Below are 21,445 nucleotides of genomic sequence, written 5' to 3' on the forward strand. Positions count from 1 at the left end.
AAATTACCTAAAAGGGAAATTAGGGCAAATCCACAACAGAATAATTAAGCAGAGGAAAAGACCAGGGAATGGGTCAACAGAGAGCTAGACGATGATGGAGCAGGAAGAAGCCCCAGATGCCAAAGCTGCTATTCCCAAGTTCAAGTAATCTCTCTCTCTCTCTTCTCTATCTCTCTCACACACACACACACACACACACGCGCGCAATTCCAAGGTCAAACGATTTTTCGAACTACCTTTCTCTCTGCCTCTTGCTGACCGACTCGAGTTTCCGTCTGAGATTGGTACTCCCTAATCAATAATCATTTCTTCTAAATCCTTACGTATTCCGGTTTCACTTTCTGGGTTTTACTCTTCGCGGTCTTCCGTTTGAGGATTTTCGGTTTCTTTTGCTGAAATTTGTGTACGCTCTGTCTCAATTGCCGTTTTACTACGTTGTAGTGCTCGATTGTTTTGCCGAATTTTGATTTGATTGTGAACAGGTGGCCTTGAAATGCTCCCGGGAACGGATTTTGATATTGTGGCACGAGTTTGTGACGCTGTTGGAGGGTCTTCTGCTAGCTAGAAGACCCTTCTGATCGAAATTGATCGCTTTTGCTTCAAATATTCGAGATCAAGAAAGGTTTTCAGTTGTTGGTTTCTTTCGTTGTTACTGTTTGGCAATCATGCCAGCTTTACAGAAGCTTTATAGTGCTTGTAAGGTGTCACTTTCTCCGAATGGGCCTGTTTCAGAGGAAGCTCTCGAAAAAGTTCGTGCGCTGCTAGGTAGCCAGAGATACTCCTCTCTTTCTCTCGTATTTTTTTGGTGGATGATTCCAGAAAGTGCTGTTTGAATATGAATTTGAAAGTAAAGTTAAGCTTGTGTTGTGTGAGTTTCAGTTTTGTTACTTTTTAAGTGTGTTGCTTTGCTTATCTGTGATATTACATTACTTAATTGGGCGCATTTGAATCATTGTTAGTTTTTCTATTTATGACGGTTGTCATGTATTAACTTGTAAGGGGAGTTTACTGTAATTAGAGATAGTAAGAGGGGGGAAAATAGTATAAATTGAAAGCTGTCTCTGATGGGTTGTACTTAGTTAGTTGCTGCAACAGCTGCTAATACATTCCCTTGCACATGTATGTGGTTACAGCACATGGGAGGTTAGGAAGTTAGCAATATATATAGTGCTGATTTCTCTTCCACGGTTATGAAAAATCTGAGAATATTCTGATCATCTCTCTCTCTCTCTGTTTTCTCTCCCTTAATTCTGTATTCTTCTTCTCCCAACTCTCTCTCAATATCCTCCCTTCTCATTCTCAATCTTCCTATTTTGATTGAGAACCATTGTCAGCATCTAAGGAGCTGACAACAGTCTGGTAGAGGGACATGTCTGTCATGTACCTAGGGTTTTTCCTAGGGTTTGGATTGGAATCTGGAAGGATCCGAGGGAACTAGGACCAAGAACAGAATTGGATTGAGGGAGAATTGGACAGAAGGGAGATAATAGACGGAAATGAGGGAGAGTTGCATACAGAACAGAGAGGGGGAGAGAAATCAAAGGGATTGGGAGAGAAAGCAGAGAATCAGAGGAGGGAATCGAGAGAGAATTGATGAGGGAAATCTGAATTAAATTATCATTCAAAACATATCCCACAAAATAGTCTTCAGTAGCTTTATATAGCTACTCTACTAAAAATAACAAACTAACAGAAAGATACAGCTAGAGGGAAATACAAGTAGAATGTACAATAGGCTAATTACTGTTTTAAGTTTTAACCCTAGTAAACCCTTGGGTCCTGATAATGTGTTGGATAAAAGTTATTTTCATCATGACATTGGTTGTGGTTGCTCAAATTGTAGAAGAAGATGAAACAAGTTGAAAGAACTATATATTGCTTGCTCGATCTATTCTCGGGTAGTATGGGGTATTTATACGCAATACTTAGGTTATCACCTATATTCTAGGAACATATTTGAATGTTTAGAAGATAAAATACAACAAGAAGTATTTAAAAAACTACTGAGATATTTTGAATTATCTGTTACCTTATCTATTGCCTTTATCCCTTTATTTTTGGAGTTTTATAATCTCCAAATCACCTTATCACTTTATGCTTTTATCTCATATTTTTCAGCCATAAGATTAGGAGAGAAATCTAGTTGTTACTTGAATTGTCTTTTGAGTAAATTTGTGATATTTTCAACACTCTCCCTCAAGTTGGTGAGTGGATATTCTCCATTCACAGCTTGCATGTAATTTCTTCAAATATAGTTGTAGGAAGACCTTTTGTAAAGACATTTGTCCATTGATTATCTGAAGAGACATATGGTATGGTGATGAGACCGTTGTCTAATTTATCTTTGATGAAATATCGGTCAATCTCTATATGTTTAGTTCGATCATATTGTATTGGGTTATGTGCTATGCTTATTGTTAACTTCTTGTCACGATATAACCTCATAGTTTCTGCTCCTTTTAATCCCAAATCGTTGAGAATAATTCTCAACTGTAATAACTCACAAATTTTATGAGCCGTTACTCTTAGTTATGCCTCAGCACTAGATCTGGACACCATTGGTTATTTTTAACTCCTCCATGAAACAATATATCCTTCAAGAAATATACAATAACTTGTAGTAGATCTTCTATCTGTCAAAGATCTAGCATAATCAACATTTGTATAAGCTTCCATAGTCAATTTTCCTCCTCTTTTAAACAAAATTCCTCTCCTTGGTGTGGCTTTCAAATATTGTAAGATTCTGTGAACAAATGCATATGTTTTTCTCTAGGTTCATGCATAAATCTGCTAACAACCCTTACTGAGTAGGCAACATCAGGTCATGTATGAGATATGTAAATTAACCTTCCCACCAATATTTGATATTGGCCTTTATCAACATCACTTCCGTCTTCTTGTCCTCCCAATTTGTGATTTTGCTCAGTTGGTGTATTGGAAGCTCAACATCCTAGCTTTCTTGTTTCTTTGAGAAAATCAAGAACATATTTCCTTTGGGAAATAAATATGCCTTGTTTAGAGTAGGCAACTTCAATCCCTAGGAAGTATCTCAACCTTCCCAAATCTTTAATTTCAAATTCTTTAGCCAGCTGAATCTTCAATCTTCAATTTTCCTTTTTCAATATCATCATCCCTAGTTACAATTATATCATCAATATAGACTAGGAGGATAGTGAGTTTACCTTCCTTTGAGTGTTTGATGAAGAGGGTGTGATGTTTTTGGTTTTGTTAATATCCCATCCTTAGCATAGCTTCACTAAATGTGCCAAGCCATGCTCTAGGGGATTGCTTTAGTCCATAGAGAGCTTTCCTTAGCTTGTAGACTTTGTTTGGCCCAAATTTATTCTCGAAACCTGGTGGTAATTCCATAAAGACTTCTTCTTTTAAACCTCCATGTAGGAAGACATTTTTAACGTCAAACTATTGCAGATTCTAGTCAAAGCAAGCTGCAAGAGATAATAAGATTCTAACAGTATTCATTTTAGCTACAGGTGCAAAAGTTTTCTAGTAGTCGATCCCATAGGTTTGAGTATAGGCTTTTGCAACTAAGCAAGCTTTATACCTTTTCAATGGCCCATCAACTTTGTATTTCAGTGTATAATCCCATTATAGCCTACTGGCCTTTTTTCTTTTGGTTGATCAATCACCTCCTAAGTCTTGTTTTTTTCTAGGGCATTCATTTCATCCCTCATAGCAAGAGTCTAGTTCTTATCTTTTAACACTTCATGGATAGTCCTTGGGGGTAGTTATGGAGTCAAGATTTGAAAGAAAGGCTGAATGCTGCAAAGGTAACCGGTGAGAAGAAATAAATTGAGAAATATTGTGTTGAGTATCCTCATGGGTACCCTTCCTCAATGCATAGGCCACTCAAGATCAGTAGGGTTCTCAAAGTTAGAACAACCAGGTTCCAAAAATTCATTACCTGATGTCAGGTTGGAATTGGTGAGCAACTCTTGGTCCAAATTAGGCTGTGGTCTTCTTGAGTATTGTCAAGCCCTTAGATGGAGGGCTGGGTGATGGAGGGAATTCAGACTGAATTCCAAGAAAGAAGATAGGAATTAAGAAAGGAACATAATGAGGGAAGGAAGGAAGAGAGAACGAGAGGGAATGAGAGACAGAAATGAGAGAAAGTCAATAGAGAATTGAAGTAAGAACTTGTTATTATCCTCGATGCCCTCTCCTATTACACCAACCTTCTTATTATAGGCTCTCTTCTAACTAACCTGCAACCCCCTAACAACATTAAGCTACCCTTATAACTCCCTAATCATCTTACAACAACAATCCCTTACAGTAGTTATAGCTCTATTTGTCCCTTATACCCTTACGTTCATAACGATTCCCTTCCCCTTGAGGAAATTCTTGTCCTCAAGAATTTGAAACAACCGTACCTTCTTCTTCACTCAATTCCAGTTGGTTCTTCTTCGTTTTCATCCGCTACATCAAAACCCTCCATTTTCAGTATTAATCTTTTGCATTGATGCCTTGGTCCGTACTTCTCACCGCACTTGAAGCATAGGCCTAATTGTCTCCTCCACTCCATAGTTTGATTCTTGTTTGCCCCCGAACCTGTAGCATTGTTGGCGCCTCCTTGATCTGCTGCCCTTGTTACAGCCTTGAGATTACCCTCAGATTGTGCGTTTAGACCTTTATTAGGATGCGACCAAGCCTGTGTCCATCAGTGTTCTAAAAGGCGGCCTAGGTAGCCCCTGGCCGCCACGAATACCTTCAAATCACCCCCTTAGGCGCCGAGCCTAATTAATCGGGCCCGGGCGGCGCCTAGGTGGCCGATGCGGCCAAGGCGACGCCTCCCAGACATGTTTTTTTGTGCTTGATTTTCCCCTCCCTTTTATATCCTCTCCTCTCGTGATCGTGGTTTGGGCTCGCCTGTCGCTCGACTCCACTTCCATTCCATATTAGATGGATGGATCTAACATTGGATAGACGGGTCTGAGTGACGATGATGGAACAACCGGATCTGGCGGTGCTACAGGAAGGAGACGATGATGGAACAGCGGTGAAGCAGTGGCGGCGATGGCCAATTGGCATGGGTCGACTTGGGTTGTGGTCGCACTATAGTGGACGATGGTAGTGATCACCCTGCTAGGCTTTGATGAGAGCCGAGGATTTGCTAATAACTTTATATATATATATATTGTTATGTCATTTGTACAAATTAGAAGGTTTAGTGTAAACATATAGTATTTTATAATACAACAAGTGTATGGTTTTTTCTGTTATAGACTTAGAATCATAACATTCTAGAAGGTATGTTTCTAGAAAAGTGGCTGACCGAATAATATAGTTAGTTATTCTCGGTCAGCTGGTTAATCTTTGTAACTCACGACCCTATAGCTTATAAATAGGGATCGTGGGATGGGGGGGAGTATGAGTGTATGAGCTTCATTCCAAAGTAGGTTTACCTTTTGGTTTCTATCTTGTGTATTGGGATTGAGTGAGAGGTCAAGAGTAAGGCTGGGGATAGTCTTGTAATCTTGGAATTCTGCTAGCTTTCAGGGTATATGGGCTGGGTAGGATTCAGGTGCTCTTTGTAATCATTCTAAAGGTGTTTTAAGATAGTGGATTGGGAGGCGCAACAAGAGTCTGGACGTAGGTCTCATTTTGAGATCGAACCAGGATAAATCTTCATGTGTTCTTATTGTTTTCTTTCATTCTTGTTTGTGTTATCTATATTGTTTGTGTTCTCGGGTCTGGGAGTGAATAGGGTGAGCTATTTGAGTTGAGAGAATCTGTGGGAGTGCTGTGTTCTACTCCAACATATATATATGCATAATATTATACATATAATATTTGTTTATAACTTTTTATATATATATATATAAATAGAGATAGATTTATATCTATAGCCTATATATATATAAATGAACATATATGTATGTATGTGTACAACAACAACAACATATCTAGCCTTCATCCCACTATGTGGGGTTGACTACATGAATTCTAGATTTCTATGTGGGTTATACTCCAACAGATAGTTTGTATAGAATTCATATTTGGATTCGACTAGGTTTTACGCTGGCTGTCGGCTACCTAACGCAACCCTCCTCCTTTATCCGGGCTTGGGACCGACAGTGGATAACATCACCTGGCGGAGTAATGATGAAATGAAGTTTCAACACCATTTTCATATGGAGAAGTTTCATGAGATGGTGGTGAATGAAGATAATTGATATAGTTATGTTCCATCACTTGTTGGTTTCACCATGCCAACTATGTATGTGTATTTGAGATAATATAAATTTTATTTAAATAATTTTTTTATGCACCGCCTAGGCCCCAGCCTGGCGCTCGACTAACGCTTAGTGCGTTTTAGAACACTGGTGTCCATGTCTCGTTCTTGTTGAATACAACCTCCCATGTCAATTCTTGCAATCAAGCCTTCCTTGCCGCTTGTTTAACTGATGATTGCCCTAGCATCTTGACCATTGATCACATATCATCTCTTAACTCGCTAATGAAACTTGACTTGAAGTAAGGCTCGAGCAAGCTCGTATGGGCCATCCTATCAAAGCACTCAATTCTTCAAGCCTCCATAAGTAATCTTCCACCGACCCATCTGGCCTCAATTTATTAAATTCTTCCATTGTGTCTGCCATGCTCTTCTCACCGAATCAACCACACAGCTCTTTCGCGAATGCCATCCAAGACGCTACTCCACCCTCTGATTGCTTCCAGCTTCGGTACCAGGTGTCGGCGGTGTCATTGAGATACGTCACAACCATCGTCACCTTCTACTCTTCTCCGATTTTGTACAATTCAAAGAATCACTCACATTGGTGGACCCACCATCTTGGCTTCACCCCCTCAAAGATTGGAATTTCCAATTGAGGCGTGGGGATATGGCTAATGCTCAAAGAAGCTAGACCCCTGCCATGGTTTTCCCGTTCCCATGCAACCCTATCCTTTGCTATACTCAGCCCCTTTGGCTTGGGTAGAATTCTATCCCTGCCCAAGATTGATTCTGACCTCGATCTTGGAGAGAAGTCCTCTGGTAATTGGAATTGCAGCAAGGCGGACAACATGTTAAACATGCTATCAATCTTCTGCTAGTAGGAGTCTGCCTGTTCTTGGCCTTTCTCCAACTCTCGTACACTATCCCTTAGGGCCGCCATATCCTCCCGATTTTGGTCCTTTATTGCCGCCATATTCGACTCCAAGGCCTCCATACGAGACTCAAGCTGCTTTAAATGCGTACCTTCTGCCGTGGCTTGGGTCGAAATTGTCACTTCAGAATTGCTCTTGCTTCGCATACGTTCATTCTACCTTGTCTTGGTCACGCCTTGGGTCCCACTCTCGCTGATGTCTGTTAGTTCGATTCCCCTTTGATTGCTTGTGATTCCACGTCGCCCACGTCGCCCCCTCCTTCTGACCCAATCACTGACCAATGGTTGGAATTCTCAATCTCAAATTTTCTTGATTCTTGACTTTTGCCTGCCACTTTTGACTTCAATTGCATAGTTTTCAATTGCACGATCCACTTCCGATTAACAATCAGCCACCACCTTCAATTGCGCGACCCAATTCTGATCGATTCTTGTTGCACAGGAGCTGCCGAAGATCATCGGATCTAATACCACTTGTCAGGCCCTTAAATGGAGGGCTGGGTGATGGAGGGAATTCGAACTGAATTCCATGAAAGAAGATAGGAATTAGGAAAGGAACAGAATGAGGGAAGGAATGAAGAGAGAACAAGAGGGAATGAGAGACAAAAATGAGAGAAAGTCAAGAGAGAGAATTGAAGTAAGAACTTGTTATTATCCTCGATGCCCTCTCCTATTACACCAGTCTTCTTATTGTAGGCTCTCTTCTAACTAACCTGCAACCCCCTAACAACATTAAGCTAGTAACTCCCTAATCATCTTACAACAACAACCCCTTACAGTAGTTATAGCCCTATTTGTCCCTTATACCCTTAGGTTCGTAACAAGTATACAAGCATAGGCTCCTTATGCTTCCTAGGCTCCTTTCCTAAAATCTGCACTCTTACTTGGTCATACTCTAGGTTAAGGCCAGCAAGAAAATCAAAGATTCGATCTCTCTCCACAAATGCAGTGTGTGTCTGAGTATCTTCAGGGCAAATCATTGTCATATTCTGGTAATGATCGATCTTAGACCAAATACCTGTAAGAGAGTTGTAATAATTAGTCATTGTCATCCCTCCTTGCTTTATGGTAGTAACCTTGGTCCACGGCTCATAGATAACTACTGCATCTTGCTTCATGGAATAACTTTTGTGGAGGGTCTCCCAAATGCCACCAGCAGAAAATAGAAACATGCAGTTTCTACTTATTTCTGGTAGCATGGAGTTCCAAAGCCATGGCATAATCATGGCATCTTTTTCATCCCATGCTCCAAACCTTGGATCGGTAGAGCTGGGGCCTTTGCCGGTTAGGTGAGACAGTTTTCCACGCCCCTTTAAATAGGTAGAGACTACTTGAGACCATTGTAGATAATTCTTTCCATGGAGTCGATAAGCTAAATTGATAGGATGAAGATCACCATGATAGCCGTGTGTATTTTCAGTAGGCTGATAATTACCTGAGAAATCAGTTGGTTGATCCCCTAATGGAAGATCAGAAGGATTTGGAGTGATTCAGATATGGTAGTGGTAATGAAGACTGAAAAAGAAGAGAGGATTGAAGGTAGTGGTTGAACAGCAATGAAGGCTGTAACTACACCAAAAAAAACTCAAGGATGGCGGCTGGAAAATTAAGGTTCCAAGAGAGATGGCTCTGATAACATGTAGAAGAAGATTAAACAAGCTGAAAGAATCGTATATTGCTTGCTTAATCTATTCTTGGGTAGTATGGGATATTTATACATAACACCTAAGTTATCTCCTATATTCTAGGAACATATTTGAATGTTTAGAAGATACATTACAACAACAAGAATTTAAAAACTGCTGAGATATCTTGAATTATCTGCTGCCTTTATCCCTTTATATTTGGAGTTTTTCAATCTCCAAATCACCTTATCACTTTATCCTTTTATCTCCTATTTTTCAGCCATAAGATTAGGAAAGAAATCCAGCTGTTACTCCAATTATCCTTTGAATAAATTTGTGATATTTCCAACACATTTTTTGCTGGCAGGAGTTATGTAGGATAGTGTAATGGGGACATTACTGTAATCACGAGGAAAAATATGTCAGTTGCTGTTTTTTTCCTCGTATTTGTTTATATGAATGACCTGTAAAAGTAACACGCTGAATTGCATCAAGGATTGCCTTTTGTTTTCCAATTACTTCTCCATATGTCCGTAATTTGGTTAATGCCGTGTTTAGAGTTATAGCAAAAATTGTCCTGATTGCATGATGAAAAACTTGCAAACTATCACTGTTAGTGCTAAATTCTTAGAAGTCCCAATCTTCTTATCCTTTTCTCCCATGGGATATCTTTTTTCCTATAAGAGACTAGAAAAATAATTGATTTTGAACCTAATAAAATAATTAATTTTTATTGGTGACAGTAACTACTTACTGATTCTACAAGTACCAAGGAAAGAGTGAATTAAATCTACTAAGATATTTTCTTAGTGACAACCATGGCAACCAACATACAAGCTGGAATAGGAGACAGGCTGGTTATGAATAATGGTTCATGTGTAAGGTCCAAATGGAATGTAGGGAGGATGACTTGGTGATCGATGGGACAGAAGTGGCTGGTTTGGGTTAAATCCTATAATATTTGGCAAGGTGGTGCCCCACAATCTTTCCTATGGAAGACTAGAAAGGGGAGCCTCTATAAAGGTACCATTCTTTATTTATTCAACAACATTAGACCTTGTTCTTAACATTGATAGTTTGGCTAAAAGAAGTGAGATGCTTTGAATTGGGGTTGCACGTATGGTGAAGTTAAAGAATGGGCTGATCAGCTTCTCCGTCATTGTGATGTAATGTGGCAGTTGTGGAGTTTCGCTTCTTTGTTTTTTTGGATTGCTATGGGAAAAGTTGGGTTTGGTTCTTTCATTCTATGAACTTCAATTGAAAGCACAAGGTGCTTATGTGTCTCATGTGGTGCATTTGATTTAAGGGAATCCAAAAACTCTTGAAGACACTGTTATGATCCTGAGGGTTATTTTGTAATCTCTACCTCTATTAAATTGTTGGGCAAGTTAGGAGGCGGGAGAGGCTGTTATAACAGTCTCTGGAAACAGTTAGGAGGTTAGAAGAATCATTGTATAGCTAGAGGTCTTATTAATAAGGAGACCTACGGCACATGGAGGACTACCGATTGATTGATGAATAAATCCTTCTCTCTTTGATCTTTCTAATCTCTCTCGTCTAATTCTCTTTTCCTTCTCTTGCTCAATCGGAATTACGGAAACTGCCAAGTCCTAATTCAAAGACTTGACAAGTGGTATCAGAGCCATACGATTCAGCTGTGAGGTTCGGATTCCAGGGCGCAATGGCGGAAGGCACACGTTTGAAGCAATGGGAGATTCGGTTAGAAGCAATGGGAGATCCGGTTAGAATCACTGGAGTTGGGCGCGACCCAAACCCAGGAGACCCTACGACAAACGTGAGAAGAATTGATTGAATGGAGGGAAGTAATGCAAACAACTATGGAGAAACAGCAAGAAGCAACAAATCGATGCCAAGAATCGATAGAGATGCAAGGGCGGAGGATGGACAGCTTGCTAAGCATGCTGTCTTCGCTACCCCAATTCCGTTTGCCACCGGAATATCCACCACGACAGTCGTCGGAACCGATTCTACCACATCAAGGCAATCGTCTGGGCACACAAGGGATTCTTGATGAAGCAGACCAGGGTACGGTGCAAGGAGTTATGGGAAGGAATCACCAGCTAGGGATTCAGAACCATGTTCCTATGCCAAGATTGGAGATTCCGATGTTCGAAGGGAAGAAACCACGATGGTGGGTGAGGAGGTGCGGACGATTCTTCCAATTTTACCGAATTCCAGAGGAGCAAAAGGTAAATTTGGTGGCGGCTTATTTGAATGAAGAAGCAGATTCTTGGTATCAAGGATGGATTCAAGATGGAGGAATGCAAGGGAGCTGGGCCGAATTTGTTGAAGGGTTATGTGAACGGTTCGGGGAGAAAAACATGACCGATGTAGTAGACGAATTCAGCAACTTGAAACAAGAAGGAACGGTGATTGAATACCAAAGCCGATTTGAAGAATTGAGATCTTTGGTGAGTACGGTACAACCCAGACTTACCGAACAGTACTTGATATCGGTCTTCATTAGCGGATTGAGGGAAGAACTGCGGCCCATGGTGAAGATGATGACTCCAACATCCGTTAAACAAGCAGCGGAAAAAGCAAGACTTCAAGAATTGGCCTTAGAAGCCATCTTCAAGAAACATAAGGTTCCTTATAAACCTAGTATTTTAGCAGGATAGTATGGAGGGGGAAACGCAAGGCCATTGCTAACATGGCATAATCAACAAAATTCCAAAACACCCGTAAATAATAACGGGAGTAAAGGGAATTTGATAGAACAGCGAAGGCAGCTGGGGTTGTGCTTCAAATGCGGAGAAAAATACGGTCTGGGTCATTAGTGCAAAAGACAACTGATGAACATGGAAGGAGTTGACGGAAAAAAGATGGAAGAAGAAATAGAAACAGGGGAAACCACTGGTGAAGAGTTACTGGAGCAAGAAAAAGAAGAAAAGCTAAGGGAGGAAGGAGGAGAGATTTCGTTCCATGCATTGAAAGGAAGCCCTATGGGGAAGATTATAAAAGTAAAAGGACAAGTGGGAAAACGAAGACTGATGGTGCTTATCGACAGTGGAAGCACCCATAGCTTCCTCAGTGAAGCCACAGCGACGAGCCTCCAATGTCCCATGACAGCCACAACACCTTTGTCGGTAACGGTAGCCAATGGAAATAAAATGTACAGTCACTATAAATGTCTCGGATTTACATGGATCATGCAAGGGCAAGAATTTGTGGCTGACTTGAGGATCTTAGACTTGGGTGGATGTGACATAGTCCTTGGCGTAAATTGGATGAGGACTGTAAGTCCTCTGACTTTTGACTTCAACAAGTTAGAAGTCACGGTGGTAATCAATGGACAAAAGTTAACCTTGCTGGGAAATTTGGAGCAAGGAGAGTTCAAGTTAATTGAAGGAAAAAGGCTACAGAAAATGATGGCAAAGAAGGGAGGAAAGATAGCCCAACTCTATTCTATACAAGCAAAAGAAATAGAAGATGACAGTGAAGTGAAGGCAGAATTGCAACTCACCAATGCTGACATCGGTTCCCAACTCACAAATAAGGTAGGTTTATCGGAGAACTTGCATTCACTATTGGTAGAATTTAAGGATCTATTTGTAGAACCCCAACTCTCTACCACCCCAAAGGCCATTGGACCACTCAACTCACCTTAAACCAAATTCAGAACCTGTCAACATTAGAGCCTATCGATGCCCTCCTGTGTAGAAAATTGAAATTGAGAAACAAGTTAAAACAATGCTAGACTCAGCTATTATTCAGCCCAGCCAAAGCCCCTATGCTTCTCCAGTCCTCCTTGTTAAAAAAAAAAAGATGGAACTTGGAGGTTTTGCATAGACTATAAACAGCTTAATTCCAATACAATCAAAAATAAGTTTCCTATACCTTTGATTGATGACCTATTGGATGAGTTATATGGTGCCCAATTTTTTTTTAAACTAGATCTCAGGTCTGGTTATCATCAAATCAGAATGACACCATCTGATATCCATAAAACAACATTTAGAACTCACCAAGGGTTATATGAATTCACTGTTATGCCATTTGGTTTAACTAATGCCCCTGCCACATTCCAAGCTTTGATGAATCAGATTTTTCTACCCTATTTAAGGAAATTTATCCTCGTTTTCTTTGATGATATCCTTGTTTACAGCCCCAATATTGAACACCATATTATACACCTCCGCACTACATTTGAGATCCTTAAATCTCATCAATTGTATGTTAAGCTCTCCAAATGTACCTTTGCTGTGAGGGAAGTGGAATATTTGGGACATATTATTTGTGGAGAAGGGGTATGAACAGATCCAAAGAAAGTGGAAGCAATGTTGGAGTGGCCTAGGCCTAAAAATGTGAAGGAGCTAAGAAGTTTCTTGGGATTGACAGGGTATTACCGAAAATTTGTGCAACACTATGGTATTATCAGCAAACCTCTCACTGAGTTGCTGAAAAGGGAAGGGTTCCAGTGGAATCCGAAAGCAGAATTAGCATTCTTGACCCTTAAGAAAGCCATGTCTACAACTCCAGTATTAGCTCTGCCAGATTTTTCTAAACCATTTACAGTTGAGACGGATGCTTGTGACACGGGGGTGGGAGTTGTGTTAATACAAGAAGGGCGACCATTGGCTTTTATAAGTCAAGCATTGTCTCAAAGGCATTTAGGATTAAGTGTGTATGACAAAGAATTGTTAGCAGTGCTCGGAGCAGTTGACAAATGGCGACACTACCTGGAAAGCCAGCCATTTGTGATCCGCGATCCGCACGGACCATGAGAGTTTACAGTTCCTAGGCCAACAAAGATTGCATACTCAGCTGCAAAGGAAAGGGGTTTCTAAACTCATGGGGCTGGATTATATTATTCAGTATCGCAGAGGAAAAGAAAACATAGTGGCTGATGCATTATCGAGACGCAGTGAAACTGCAGCTTGCCAAGCTATCACAGCAGTAGTACCTGAATGGATGGGGGAATTAGAAGCTAGCTACGGCCAGTCAGAATAGCTTCAAGGTATCCTAACACAGCTGGCAATCCAACCTACTGCAATAACATATTATACATTATCCAACGGTTTGATCAGGTACAAAGGCAGGTTGGTAGTGGGGGATGATAGTGCATTAAAGGAGAGAATAATAGGAGCACTTCATGCTTCGCCGGTGGGGGGTCATTCAGGGATAAGAGCTACTTATCAAAAGGTCAAACAATTATTCTTTTGGCCTAAACAAAAGCTAGATGTAGTGAAATTTGTGATGTCTTGCACAGTGTGCCAGCGATGTAAACATGAAAACGTGGCTTACCCGGGATTATTACAGCCCTTGGCAATACCTAATCAAGCTTGGGAAGGAATTTCTATGGACTTTGTGGAGGGTCTACCCCGATCGGAAGGCAAGGATGTAATCACAGTGGTGGTGGATCATTTGACAAAATTTGGCCATTTCATTAGTCTATCTCATCCATTTACTGCACAAGAGGTGGCAAGAGTATTTTTGGACAGGATAGCCAACATCCACGGAATTCCTAAGACTATTGTCTCGAATAGAGACAAGGTATTTACAAGTTCATTTTGGCAGGAACTGTTCCAGAAATTGGGAGTAGGCTTGTGTTTGTCCACTGCATACCACCCTCAAACGGATGGTCAAACGGAAAGGGTCAATCAATGCTTAGAGGCATATCTAAGATGTATGTGCTTCACAAATCCTAAGATCTGGAATCAGTGGCTATCTTTGGCACAATGGTGGTATAATACCACCTACCACAGTGCTATTCGGAGGAGTCCTTTTGAAGCCATGTTTGGGTATAGACCCATGCAGCTGCTGCCTGCTATTTCTGAGTCTTCCCCTACTATGGCAGAAGTGGGGCATTATTTCCAGCAGAGGCATCAACTGTTAACTGTCCTAAAACAAGAATTAGCCAATGCCCGGAACCAAATGAAGCAAATAGCAGATAGAAAGAGGAGTGACAGGACTTTTGAGATAGGTGATTTGGTCTATCTCAAGGTAAGGAGGTTCTTGCAACAGCCCTATACAGCAGTGTCACCTTCTAAGTTGAGCCCCAAATATTTTGGACCTTATCCTATTGTGGCCAAAATAGGTCCAGTCGCATATAGATTGCAGCTACCTGAAGGAGTGACAAATCATCCAGTGTTTCATGTTTCTTTGTTAAAGAAGGCTACAGCAGCAACTGATTCGACTCGGACAGAATTACCACCCAATGCGGAAGAAGCAGAAGAAATCATAGAACCCCGCGCTATTCTACAGAAGAGGATAATGTATGAAGGAAAAGTACCCTTGACGCAAGTATTAGTCCAGTGGTCACACCTTCATCTAGACCACACTACTTGGGAATACCTTCCAAACCTGTTGAAGCAGTTTCCGCGGGCCATGGGACTTCTCTAAATTCTTGAGGACAAGAATTCTTTGAAGGGGAAGGGATTGTTATGATCCTGAGGGTTATTTTGTAATCTCTACCTCTATTAAACTGTTGGGCAAGTTAGGAGGCGGGAGAGGCTGTTATAACAGTCTCTGGAAACAGTTAGGAGGTTAGAAGAATCACTGTATAGCTAGAGGTCTTATTAATAAGGAGACCTACGACACATGGAGGACTACCGATTGATTGATGAATAAATCCTTCTCTCTTTGATCTTTCTAATCTCTCTCTTCTAATTCTCTTTTCCCTCTCTTTCTCAATCGGAATTACGAAAACTGCCAAGTCCTAATTCAAGGACTTGACAAGCCTGTTGCTAAATTACAAAGTAAAACTTTTTTTTTGTTGAATGCTATATTTATTTGGATGACATGAGGAGACTAGAGGAGTTGGTATATGTGAGGTGAGGACTCATCATGAATTGCACCTTATCTTAACAAAGTTAGGGTCTGTGGCACGACATTCATAATGCCAATTGACTTAAAAGTTGCATTGTCAATACAAATCCACGCAAAAGAACAAGTAGAGAAGGTACTTGAATAAATGATAGGTTTCTTGAGTTATAATTAGTTTTTCAAGTTGGATATAGGGCTAACACAATTAATTTTAGGGGGTTATTAGCAAACTAAGAAATTCCTTCAGTTTTTTTTAGATACAAAATAACTATTCTTGAGTGGAAATATACATAAGATGATTGGGACGAGCTTGTAAGAGACAAATTCCAAGGATGTGCTCTTGTTGGGCCAACAATGGTAACAATCTACTAGGACTAAGAAAAGTTAGGCTGCATTCTTTTTGCTGTTTTTAGGCCATTTTCAATTTTCAGTTTTCAAAAATAGTAAAAATGCGTTTACTTTGCTGTTTTCAAAAACGCATTTTCTAAAACAAGAAATTTTTTTGTAAAGGACAACTATTGTTTTGGCTGTTTTCAACCAAAATGCGAAAAATGCTATTGCTTTCCTTGTCAGCCATGGCTGTTGCTTGCTCGGCTTGTGACCTTCGCCAGCCAGTCGCAACAGCCGTCGTTGCTCTTGCCGTCTTCCATCGCAGTCGTTGTCGACCTTCTGCGGCTAGTCTTTTGTGGTGGGTCTCCCGCGATAGTTGTCAAACAGTCCCTTGCGACTTTGATTCGTTTTTGCCATAGGTTGCCCTTTTGTCTTCGTCGTGGTTGCGCCCGCGATCGCCATTCTCTAGCATTGCCTTTTGCCATCATTTTCATGCTTCGTAGCAGTGACATTGACTCTTTGCCGGCAACGGTGTTGTTGCCCTCGCCGATGGCAAGGGAATGGGAGAGAGAGGAAGAGGGGTTGCTTATTGGAGAAGAATAGTAATAGGCGGGCTACGAGTGCAGTAAGGGAATGGGAGAGAGAGGAAGAGGGTTTTTTGGAGAAGGTGAGGGTTTATGTGGTTAGTTATTATATATATATATTATTTAATTATAAAATAATATATTTATAAATATATTATATACATATATTTTATGCGCGAATTAAAATATATATTTAGAGCATTGTTTATATATAATATGCCAAATTTGTACTGTCGAATTTATTCAATTAAAACGTATTAAACACGAATTAATTCTATCTTGAATATTTTTTGTATGGTGAATGTTTGACTATATTTAAAATATGTCGAGCCAAATAATGATGGAAAATGCTATTGGTACATCATTGTGTATACCTTGGGCTACACAATGATGTACCAATGTCTAAAATGCCCTCATCCAAGATGGTGAGGCGCAATGAGACGAGGGGTATTTATGTTATTTATGTGCTTTGTGTAGCCCAAGGTGTACATAAATGATGTACAAATAGAATGACCCAATAATAATTATATTTTTATTGTCTTGAATTTTTCTCGTACGTCGAATTGCTAACAAGGTGCCTAACAACTTTTTTCTTCAAACCTAGCTTCTTCGAGAAGTTTTGTAGAATATATTTAAATGTCTATATAATGCATTTTGTCTCCTTTTACAATTTTCTTTTCATTTATATACTTATAAAGGAAGAATTGCATATATATAAACAAGAATTGGAAAACAAAACAATAATAGCAACCGAGTCATTAAATAAAGAAGCAAAGGATTAACATACAAGTATGTTATATATCCGATTTGAGGATTTGCAAACTCCCGATTAAATAGTTTTAATTTATTGAATAGTCAAATATATTGAATTAAATGTCATTAAAAAATTATTTTCAAAATTTTAGACAGAACGTGGTTTTTAGTTTTCTGTTTTGAGAAACAATTTTTTAGAATGACAAACATAACGCTTTTTTAATTTTCTGAAAATAGACTACTAAAACAGAAAACTGAAAATAAATTCAAAACTTAAAATTGAAAATTGAAAATCAAAGAGAATGCAGCCTTATGTTCTCTAGACCTAGGGAAATTTCCTTGGAGAGATCATAAATATTGGGTGTGGGACATGGAACATAAATTGTGAAAGTAATGGGATCAAAGTAAGGCCAATCAGGATCAAAATCAAAATTGTGGGAAGATGGTACACTCAATATGATGTGCTAGGAATGGTTAATCTAAGACGAGTTCTATTACCTTGCAAGAGGGTTGTGTTAGGAAGTGCATCCAGCCAAAAATTTTGCCATATTGTCTTTTGCATGGATTTCTATTGTTGAGGTGGGTTTGATTACATAAAAATGTTTGGTAAATTGGTAAGTTGAGTTGAATTTTAATTATAATTGTTTGGTAAGACACCTGGACTACTTTAATGCACCAAAATACTGAAGTTTAGTTTGAGGTTTTTAACACTTAATATGAGTTGAGTTGAGGAGCTTGTAAATTTACTACACCCCCTATTTACCACATATGGCATTTTAACTTTCCTCAACGCGAGTGTAAACTTAATGCTAAATAGGGCATATGAATGCTGTGCCACTGACCCTAACTTAGTTAGGATAAGGTGTAATTGATAAGGATGATGAATCTTAGATGAGTTCAAGATTAGGGGTTCTCATTTTTCTGGTTGGTTCAAGTTTATATAAACTTGGACCTAAACCAATCACGATCAGATTTGAAATATTGGACCCAAAATAGTTGACCCAATCACAAACAAAACTGAACCAATCCAACCCAATTAAATTCAGGTTTGATCGATCAGGTTGGGTTTCACTTCAAAAACCAAACAATTATGTCAAAATTTTATACTCCAAAACCTGTGGCACTTCAAAATATTGGGATCCATAAAACTTGTTTTACCATAAATTTTGGAAAAGATAGCTTGCACAAGTAAACCAAAGATCACAAAAAAAAGCATTTCAGTAAACAAGTAAACAACAAATCATAGACCCTTGAAATCTGAGTGCATGACTCAACAAGGCCTTTATATTGTTTATATAAGTTGGGGTTGGATTGCATTTGTAGACCAATGGTCAAACTTAGACCTGACGAGATTGACACTGGGTTTAAAAATATAGAACCAAAATTGAACAAAGTTGGAAACCCTCGTGAACGAAGATAATATTCACCAACTTTACATGATGCACGAAGATTTCAAGTGAATTCCATCATTTAGGGCCCAAAAATAGGAATGTCATTTCTTGTGAATTTGTGCTCGTAGAGATCATTCAAAAAGATGGAGAAATTCACGAGGATGTCACGCATAGAATTAAGGCAGGTTGGCTAAAATGGAGAAATGCATCAAGGGTGTTATGTGATGGTAAAATCTCATTAAAACTAAAAGAAAAATTCTATAAGACAACTATAAGACTAGTTTTGTTGTATAGCTCAGAATGTTGGGCAGTTAAGTACCAGTATGAGCAAAAGACGAGCGTAGCGGAGATGAGAATGCTAAGATGGATGTGCGGCCATATAAGAAAAGATAAAATTAGAAATAAAGTTATTCGTAATAAGATAGGAGTAGTGCCAATCGATGAGAAGATGAGAGAGACTAGACTAAGATGGTTTGGTCATGTGAGAAGAAGACCGAAAAACGCTCCTGTGAGGAGAGTTGATGAAATGAAACAATTAGTCAAAAAAAGAGGTAGAGGCAGACCCAAGAAGAGACATTAAAGTTTGATATGAAGTGTATGAGCCTAAATGAAGATATGACAAACGACAGAAATATATGGAAGTCTAGAATTCATGTAACCGACCCCACATAGTGGGATAAAGACTGGATATGTTGTTGTTGTTGTTGTGCTCGTAGAGAATTCAAATTTGATTTGACCTTTTTGTAGACATTTTGATTTCTAAAATGTATATTTGGTCTTATTTTAAATCTTTTCATTTTTGGTAAGTTATGATCACTTACGGTTCTTTGTCTTACCTTGTAAGTTTTAATCCTATATTGAAGGATATAATCTGCATACAGAAGATTTGAAGAGTACTACTAATAATATTATGTTTTTCTTAAGCATTTGTGTTCTTTTCTTGTGGATTCACGAGCTTTCTGTCCTCGAATAGTATCTAGCACTTTGTCTATTGAAAAGATATCTACTTTCCTTTGTGGCACTGCATTAGAAGTGCATTCATGAATCTACCTATGATATATATTATATGGCTACTGATATATCCCCTGATGGTTTGTAGAAGAATTGTAAGAAAAGATAAACTATTTTGTTGGAACTAAGATAGGAAAAACTATTTATTGAAATAATTAGAAAATATTAAATCAATCTTGCAAATAAAGTTGGTAAGACAGAATTACCACAAGTTTTTGTTGTGCAGCTGACTACAGTTTCATTACAGACCCCCCCCCCCCCCCCCCCCCGGCGTGCAAAAAAAAAATAAAAGAAAGAAAATAAAAAAGGGCAAAAAAGTGTTATATATGCTTATAATTTTCTTTTCTAAGCCACATTTTGAGAGTATGATTTGTTTGCATGAAAATGAGAAAACAAGCCCAAGCTTTAGAGTTTAATAATTGATCAAGTATGTATCAAGGAATTATGAATTTGAGGAAAGTGAAAATGATCTAGCTAAAGGTTTTGCCTTCTTTCTTTTCTATTAGACAGGTTTTGATGAGAAATCTAGTGTTGCAGGTTGTCTGGATAAGTAATATGGGAGGAAACATTGTGATTACTGCAATGTCATGTGGTGCTTTGAGAGTCACTTTCTGGTTGTATTCCCTTTTGATTGTGTATGGGCTGCCATTATGATTGTTGATGCCGGTTGGGGGCAGGGGGGGAATGTATTTTCAAATCCCTTTGGTCAGGATCATGATGCAGTACGTGTATATGCATCCATGGCAGCAAGGGGCCCCAATAAAAGATATATTTGAACTGTCATCATTTATGGCCTTTTGTGAATTCCCTTGTAAAAGGATTGCATCAGAAAAAAGAAAAAGAAAAAAACTTATCTGGAGTCTTATCTTGAGTTGTCATAACAAACTTCCGATGGCTAAAACTCATCCAACGGTTTTACATTTTTCCACCTTGGTGAGTTTAGTTATTGAATCCACCTCAGTGCCATGTAGAATCTCTGTCTATCAGTAGATATTGATCATGCATGTTGACATGCACTTACCTCAGAGAGGGAAAACATGCAAAAATTCTCAATTTGTAAGATTATATGACTAGAAATGCATTGTTTTAGTAGGGAGACATTGAGTGGGATGTAGAATCTGCAACATTATTGGGAATACAATATCTTCTAAGCCATAACCAAATAGAGTCATCTTAATAAGATTGGTAGACTTGGTTAAAAATTCAAATTTACTGTTTTGAAATGAGACATAAATTGAAGCTGTCAAAGGTGAAGGAACGTCTTAATAAAATATGGTAGATCATGATTTAAATGATTTAATCATGATTTCAATCTCAAGTGTTGACAAGGAAGAGTGATCCAAATGCAGAAGATATAGATGGCAGAGTGATATGGCTGGCCAATTTCTTGTAATTCATTAATGAGGTCAATGCAAAGCTGCTGCTGCTCTACTAATTGCATTGGTGGCTGTCATGACCCAAGTAGTAAGTAAAGGGCAATATAGTAATAGTATTATAATAATAGTTATGAGATATTTTAGAAGCACATGGGGTGCATGTGCTAGGCTGTTATTGAGCTTGTAATGCCTATATAAGGCTACTGCTATTGGTTTGTTGGGGTATGCTGAAAAATTATGAAATTGAAATTCTAATTTCTTCTCTACCATTCTTCCTCTCTCTTATGTTCTTCTATTTCTCCATCTCTTTCTTCTCATTTTCTTCCCCAAATCTGTCAATTCTTAGTTCTAAATTTGCCGATTTTAGCCTATTATGAACCCTAGGTTCATGACAAATGGTATCAGAGCAGTCGTCCTTGGCTGTGAGTTCGGAAATTCAATAGTGTTCGATCTGATTTG

At 39.0% G+C, this 21,445-nt stretch overlaps 1 protein-coding gene across 4 annotated transcripts in view; it reads left to right on the forward strand.

Annotated features, from left to right (window-relative positions):
- LOC127811557 (plant cysteine oxidase 4-like) overlaps positions 1 to 21,445 on the forward strand; it is a 33,495-nt gene continuing 12,050 nt past the window's right edge. For 2 of the 4 annotated variants that reach the window (XM_052351530.1, XM_052351533.1), the window contains exons 1-2: positions 1 to 144; positions 483 to 765. In XM_052351530.1, coding sequence (XP_052207490.1) covers positions 666 to 765 — 100 coding nt within the window. In that variant the 5' untranslated portion in view covers positions 1 to 144; positions 483 to 665. Of the gene's footprint in view, positions 404 to 482; positions 766 to 21,445 lie in introns of all 4 variants that reach the window. The other 2 variants (XM_052351531.1, XM_052351532.1) reach the window with 2 other exon arrangements.

Source organism: Diospyros lotus, chromosome 10 (genome assembly GCF_014633365.1).
Source record: "Diospyros lotus cultivar Yz01 chromosome 10, ASM1463336v1, whole genome shotgun sequence".
In the NCBI taxonomy this organism is placed as follows: Eukaryota; Viridiplantae; Streptophyta; class Magnoliopsida; order Ericales; family Ebenaceae; genus Diospyros; species Diospyros lotus.